Here is a 7713-nt window from a genome sequence, read left to right on the forward strand (position 1 = left end):
AGCCCCGCCCCTCTCCCTCCAGCCCCGCCCCTCTCCCTCCAGCCCCACCCCTCCAGCTCCTCTCCCTGTACTCCAGCCCCACTCCAGCCATTCTCTCTCTCTCTCTCTCTCTCTCTCTCTCTCTCTCTCTCTCTCTCGTCCTTCAGTCCCACCCTTATCCTTTCAACTCTGCCCTCAAGTCTTTCCAGATTTCCAGCCACGCCCCCGCCTCGTGGTCACGCCCCCGCCTCGTGGCCACACCCCCAGCCCTAGACCCAGAGGGATAAACCCTTGCCCTGGGCCATGCCCTTGGCTTAGTCTGCTGCTTTGCCCCATGAGGTCTCCACTTTCTTCTTTCCACCTTATTGACTGTGCTGTGGCAGCAATGCCATCTTTTCTAGAGATTTCTCTGTCAGTGCAGAATCAGGCTGAAGGGGCTAGCCCAGAGATGACCAGCAGTGAGGCAGCTGTGCCTCCCAGAAACAGAAGAATCACACCTCATGCCAGCCCGTGTGGACAGCAGGCGGCTGTTCTGGTGGGCAGAACCGAGGGTCTTGGTGCCTCGCACCTGCTGGGGTCCCCCAGGGCTGGCAGAGTATGAATGTGGCCATCTGAGAGGGAGCCCAGGCCCAGAGTCAGATGGGCCTGCAGGTCCCCTCCCACCCTGTGCCGAGGAATGGCCCCACTCTTCTTGGAAGAAAGGGCACTCAAGCAGGCTGCCCTGCCCTGGTGACTGAGAGGCCAGAGGGGCCAGGTCCTTCTGAAGGGTGGAAAAGGAAGGCACAGCTGTTAACAGCGTGACCAGTGCACTGCTTTCTCTCCATTTTGCTTCCTTTATTCATCCAGGGAATGCAGACCAGGTAAAGACACACTCGTCCCAGGCAAGGCAACAGCCACAGATGTTCAGGGGATTTCCTTCTGGGACAGCCTGTTTGCCCTTTCACTCATGAGATCAGCATGCCTGATGGCTGGGTGACACTCCTCAGCCCTTCATGACCCCTTGGCAGCTCACCCTGCAAGCCAGGACCACACAGCTCCCCAAATATCAGAGGACATCAGAGGACAGCACAGCCCCCTTTACTCCCTAGGCCTGGCCAGGCAACCTGCCTCCCTTTTGCCCCTTGGTTGCAGGGCTGGAGTCCCTTGCACAGACCTATCCCCATGACTATCTGACCCACTGGAGTTTCAGCCCACAGAGGTGGTAGTCTCACTTCATAGCCACTGCCCAGTGGGTGCTACCACCAGAAACCATTTGCCCAGAGAATCCACCTGTCAGTCCCCTGGAGAAGATAAACCATGTCCCAGGGCTCAGAGCCTAAGATGGGGCAGAGTGACCCCAACAGACGCCACCACAATTAATACAGGCAGCCATGGAAGGGAGCTGGGACAGTGTGCTCAGGGGAGGCTTTGGAAGGAGGGGGTTCCGCAAGGCCAGGACGCAGGGCACTGTCCGGTGCCAGCCACGGGAGAGCAGTCCAGCTCATCTTTCCTCACTGCATTCAGCAGCGCTCATGGCGTGTGCCGTGAGCAGGACCTTCACAGGCAGCACAAACATAGCAGGAGGGTGACAGACACCAGATGTGCAAGAGAGAAGCACACCCAAGTTCCCCCAGGCTTCCCAAAGGCCGCTCTGGGCGGCAGCAGTCCAGGCAAGATCAGACTCCAAGCTGGACAGAGGAATAGAGACTCAATTGGGCAGGAAAAGAGCTCAGCATTAAGAACCCCGAGGGCCGTGAGCCAGGGGAGATGGGGAGTGACAGGAAGGAAGAGATGGTGGCAGAGTGGTCACTCTAAAGGAAGCCATGTGGGGGCTCCGGCTGCTGTGTTCAGGTCTTGGGGACGATAGCAGAGGACAGGCAAGGTGCATTTCAGAGAAGGACTAGACATGCCAACGAGGCACAGGTCCGTGCTGGAGGCCGTCCTGCAAGGTGAGCAGGGGAAGAGGAGGCTTCCCGATGGAAACCAGATTCAGGGCTAGAGTGCAGGAGGCCCCTGACGTCCTACAGTGAGGGCTGGGCAGTGACACGGGAGGAAGGAACAGAGCACCTGGTCCAGGCTGCTCGCCTCATCGTTTTCTGCCTTTGCTGTGTGCCAACTATCCACCTCCCCCGCTGGAATGAGAGCCTCAGGAGGGCACCTATTGGGCCCATGTCTCTGCCCCCAGGGCCTGGCATGCGGCCGGAGCTACTAATTAAGCAAATGAGCCAAGGCCAGGTCTCCAGCCTCACATACGTGCCTGCAGTTGGTCCCCCACCTCTGCTACCTCCCCGCAGGTCCGCAGACAGGAGAGGATCATCCTGTGGCAGGTGACACACCATGGACAAGGGAGCCAGGGAGCCTCTTCCAGGGAGACTCTTACTGCAGGTTGCCACCCCGAGACCCAGAACCAGCCCTCTCAGGTCTGCCACCAGCATGCGAACTTGGAACCTGCTGCCCTGTAGCCACAGGACCAGGGGATTCCAGAGGAGTCCACTTGCCTAGTTAGAGATAAAAGCAATTCCACCCTCAATTCCTGCCAGCCACCGTAATGAGTAAATAAATGTTACAAAGCCTCTGGGAGCCTCCACCAAGTTCAGAGGGATGAAGGAGAGGCAAGTACAAGTGCCCAGCCGCCAGGCCCGTTTCTGGAAAGCCCAGCACCCGGCAGCTTATGCTGGCCTCCAGGGTATCCATCCCCAGGCAGAGAAGTCTGAGAAGGAGGAGTGGGCCCTTGGCTGGAGCCCACCACTCATGCAGCAGCGGGCAGCCAGGGGCAGGAGGACCTTGTTAACAGCGAAGCTCTGTGACAGCATGCAAAGTGACACTGCCAGGCTCTGTGCCTGTGCAGCGGCACCAACGCAGGCCCCTGAGACAGTGCTAATGCCACCTACCCCAAACAAAAGCTAAGAGACCTACAGGGAACCCCCATCCCAGGGCTCGCTTCAGCCGCCAGCTCAGATCCCAGTCAGGGTCCTCCTTGCCCATCGCCTCCCTGATAGCTGGGGTTGGACCGTCACAGACAATGATCTGGGTGACAGGTGGCAATCTGTAGAGGTCATTAACTTCAGAGTGCCACATTTTAATGCAAAAACGAGCCCTTCTAAACCGGCGCAGCTGAGATGCTATATAAAGAAATGGGGATTTTAATGTTTTTCTTTTCTTCCTTTTTCTAGTGCCACATTATCATAACATTTTCCCATAATTACGCCCATAAAAGTCACCTGAAAATACTTCATGCCACAAAAGTTGATCTACATATTTTATTCCGTGAATGTCGAGTGGCAGGTCCTGAGCTGGGAATTCCAGAGCAGAATTTAGCCTAGAGGCCTGGTGCAGAAGAGATCTGTCTACTGAGCCCGTTTTTGTGTCTGAGAGTCCTCTGGCCTTGGTGAGGTCCAGCTGAATTGGTGCTGATGGGACTGGGAAGGGCATCTGAGGGAAAGAGCCGGGTGGGGCCGAGGGAAGGGAGGGTAGGCCCAAGTCACACCTCTAGTCATGAGTCAGCACTGCTCCCCAGAAGGACACAGGCCTAGACCTGCCTGGAAGTCCCACCTGGGGTCTCCACATGAATAAACCCTGTGAGTGAGCCCAGACCCCTCCCTCCACCTCGCAGATCCTAGGGCTTCCAGGTCAACGAATAAAAACCTCACACAAAAAGGTAACGTATCTTTATGTAATTGAAAGAAACAAACAGCACCATTTCTCCTGCCAGAAATTCATCAAATAAAAATTCAGTAGGAAATTAAAAAAAAAAAAAGATGGAAAACTTCTCAATGGCATCACTTCATTAAGCCTCCAGTATTTTCAATTTTACTTCTTTGAGAACTCCAGAAATAAAATTTGAACAGCAGGAAAGTAGCATATTCTAATCTCTCCTAAATATGCAATAAATTGAATTTATAAAGGAGCTGTAACACCAGAGTGCCCACGCTCAGTTAGTACTCTAATGGATTAAAAACAATTCAAAAGTTGTTTGTAATTTCTTCTCATAGTTGCAGCTGAGAGCATGAGATTTAACTGAAAGGTACAATTCAATTTTGGCACGATTTATTTCGAAAAAAATCCATATCAAACAGATAGCCAAACTGCCTGTCCTCCTCACAACTCCCTGGCACATGGAAATATGGACTGTCCCCACCACCACCTGCTGGGACCAGGGGACATGCTCTACGCTGAAGGGGGGCACTCCTCACCTCTTGCTTCACTACCACACATAAGAATCAGAGCCCTTCACATGTCACAAGGCCTCCCACTAGGTCATCGTTTTCTCCCTGGCTATTGTGGTGTTCAGTAGCCACAGGCCAGTGCAGAAAGACCAAATCTTCCTTGGCGAGCATAGCACACTGTGCCCCCACCAGCTCTGGCTGTGGCAGACAGGTCCCATCCAAGAACCACATCTAGGCAAGACAGACCTCTCTACTCCACACTTACTGAGGGAAAAACAGAGGGGCTTCCTTGGACCAGAAGGAGGAGGAGTTTCAACTTTCTGGTCAGTGTTCATCCTCATTAAGTCCACTCATTACCAAGCACTCAACCCTCCTGGGCAGCATGGGAAACAGAAGCAGCCCAGCCTTTGTCAAAACCATGTGCACAGACAACAGGGCGCACACTTGAACGTGAGCTGTTCCACTCGGGTCCCCTCCCCTTTTTGCTCTTCCTGGCAGTTCTTCCCCAGTAGGAGAAAAGAAGAAGGCTGTGTCACTATAGCAACCAGCCTAATTGGTGGACTGCAGGTCCTTCTCCAGCCAGAGGGTGGAGCCCAGCTCCTATACAGGAATCCCTGTGCAGGAAGGAGGGGAGGACTCCTGGGCCCTAAGAGGCAAAGCACCCAGCACAGAAACCAGGCCAGGAGACCATCCGGTTCCTTCTCTGCAGCTCCAGAAGTGAGCACCCTACATGTGGCAGAGAAACACAGATTTAATAGGCAGGGTAATTGAATCCTGTATGATACTTATCAGGTTCCCTAATTAATAGGATACAAATATATCTGCTCCATAACACAAAACCATTTTGGGTAATAAAAATCCTTACTGATAACAAAAACAATTTACAAACAAAGACACTAACTATTCTTCTTCATTCTGGATACACTGGAAGAGAGAATGGAAATCACAGGAACTGTTTCATTTGCATTTTATTTGCTTGATCAAAAAGAAGTATTTTTTTTCTCTAGGACTGCAGTTCCAAGCTATAAGTTATTATTATGTCTATTTTGTATTTTAGTGAAATGTTTTAATTTCTCCAAGTGCATTTCTAGTGTAATGGGGTGTGCCTGAAAACGTTATCCTACTGTCAATTATTCCATTACGTGGAGATGGAAACATCTATAAAAATGTGGTTCGCTCAAGCTTCTGTTATTAATGATCTCTGCTATTCTGGATGAGACATTTTACCAAACGTCCTTGTCATGGTAGAAGAGCTGTTTCCTGAACGGCAGGGAGGCCTCCTGGAGATGAATGTGTGTGTGACACCGTTGCTCCCTCCTCGGTGTGCCTGGGCCGCCAGCTCAGCTGCAGACGACTGCACTCTGACACTGACTCAGTAGAGCCAGAGCGGGCAGCAGTCTCGAGAAGGTGTGAGCAGTCAGGATGAGCACAGTGATAACACCTTGGGATTCAGGACGTGGCGCTCGGTAGACAGGGCAGATGTGCTATTTCAAGAGAGTGGGTATAGGGTGCTCCCCCACTGGCACGGGGGTGTGCAGAGTGTTGAAGTCACAGGGCTGGGGTGTCATATACTTAACAACAATTAGCAGTTGTTCTTTTCCCCACCTGCAGAGCTGCTAGGTTGGGGGGAGGCAACCTGTTGTCCTGGGCTCTAGAAGCCAGTCCAGAATGGGCAACCAGCAGTGAGGCTCAGGGCACCTGAGTTTCCCCAAACGCTGCTGAATGAGACACCCTCCCCGTGCCACTAAGAAGCACAACCAAATGGCTCCGCAGCACAGGGAGTCTACCTACCACGGACCCTTTCTGCATAGCAGGGAAGCTGAGTGCATGGGAGTGTGTTACAGAACCCCCGGCCTTGCAAGGCCGGAGTAGAGTAGGGTGCAAATGTCACTCAGGCCCCCAGGCCCTGCTCCCCGCAGCTGGCAAGCTCTGAGGGGAGAAGGGAGAGTGCATACTGTGCCCAAGGTGGCCTTGCACCACTAGACAGCTCAGGTTACAACCCCAGCTCCCTGTGAAGCCTCCAGCTTGAGGACCTCTCCCCTCCTGCTGCCACAGCAATGACTGGGAAATGCACAGCCAGGCCGAAACAAGCAGGAGGATTCCTGCTCTAGGCACCAGGCTGGACTGTCCCAGGACTCAGGCCATGGACCTAGCTGCTTGCCTGGCCGGCTGCAGTCTCATTGGACTGGGAGCTAGAAGGCCCCTGGCTCTGGAGGTGGCAGTGGGGGAGGGGGGTTTGGCGCTGGCCTTTTTTTTTTTTTTTTGGGTAAAGAATCCATATTTTTCCATCACCTCCCGCGCCCATGGCAGCTCTCCATGACAGGTGTTCCCTGGCACTGTCCTTCCCTCCCTCTACGATGGGAAGGCACCCAGAGCTGTGTCTCACAGCCACGGACCTGGCCAGCCCAAGCCATCCCTGGTGAGCCTCTGTCCGGACGCTGACCACCCAAATCAGCTGAGAACGTGTACCCGGGACGCTGACCACCCAACCCAGTCCGGAGTCTGTACCTCGACTCCAACTACCCCTCCCCCAGCGCAGAGCCTGTGTCCAGGACACAGACCACCCCCCCTCCACCTCAGGCAACACAGCTCACATCCACCCTGACTCCCAGTTTATGCCTGGGATGCCGACCAACCAGCTCCGCACCAGTCCTGCGCCCGCAGCCCCGCACCAGAACTGCTGGTTAATAAGCTTGGTCCCAGACGCGACCCTCGAAACGCCCGCAGCGGCAGGCCCCTCCTGGCATCCGACCCCTCACTTCTTTTTTGAAAGAAAGCTCCTAGCGAGCCCGCTTCCCAAGGAGGCAGAAGCTCCAGCAGTGCGTCCCAGTCCGAGTCCCGCTCCGTTCCGGGCTGAGCCGCCGCGTCCCCCCTTGTCCTGGGCGGGATGGCGCCGGCGGGAAGCGCTGGACTGGGCGCTCCGCCGCCACCGGGCAGTGCTACTCGCCTGCCCCGACCTGCTGCCGAATCCCAGGCATGAAGCTCGGCCGGCGAGCCGCTGGCTAGGCTAAGAAAGCCGGCCTGGGCCGGGAGCGACTACAGAACACCGGGCAGCCGCGGGCACAGCCGTGCAGGGACGGGCCGCGCTACCCGGGGCCTGGGGCCCGGGCCCTGCCCCAGAGTCAGGGACAAGACCGGGGCAGAGGCGCCCAAACCCGAAGTGCCCGCGCTCCCGTAGCCTGGGCGGACCCTCGCCCTCCTCGCCCAGCGGAGCATCGGCCGGGGCCCCAGGGACCGTGCGCCCCCGTTCGCAACTCCGCGTCGACTCGGGGCGGCCCGTGAGGAGACTGCTGGGGGCTGGAGATGGGAGCCGGGCCGAGAGGGCCGTGAAGGGGCCTGGGCCGCGCGGTACTCACTGCAGTAGGCGATGAGCAGGCTGGCCAGGATCATGAACGCCCAAAAAGTTGAGGACATGCTGGGCAGGGTGGTCGCATCTTGCCGGCTGCCGGTCCTGGGCGATGGCGCCATTGAAGCCGCGGCGCCCGCGCGGGGGGCAGCAGCGCGTCTCAGCAGCCGGCCCTGCCCGCGCCCCCGCGCCGGCCTCCACGTGCGGGCCCAGCGCGCGCCATCCTCCTCCTCTTCCTCCTCC

At 56.1% G+C, this 7713-nt stretch overlaps 1 protein-coding gene across 1 annotated transcript in view; it reads right to left on the bottom strand.

Moving 5' to 3' along the window:
* The window catches only part of FAM19A5 (family with sequence similarity 19 member A5, C-C motif chemokine like), a 159018-nt gene extending 151333 nt beyond the window's left edge, over positions 1–7685 (bottom strand). The window contains exon 1 of the mRNA XM_012814111.1: positions 7481–7685. Within this exon, the coding sequence (XP_012669565.1) occupies positions 7481–7592 (112 nt within the window). The 5' untranslated portion in view covers positions 7593–7685. The remainder of the gene's footprint in view (positions 1–7480) is intronic.
* Positions 7686–7713: the final 28 nt, after the last annotated feature.

This window comes from Otolemur garnettii, unplaced genomic scaffold (genome assembly GCF_000181295.1).
Source record: "Otolemur garnettii isolate 467f Iridium unplaced genomic scaffold, OtoGar3 scaffold00007, whole genome shotgun sequence".
In the NCBI taxonomy this organism is placed as follows: Eukaryota; Metazoa; Chordata; class Mammalia; order Primates; family Galagidae; genus Otolemur; species Otolemur garnettii.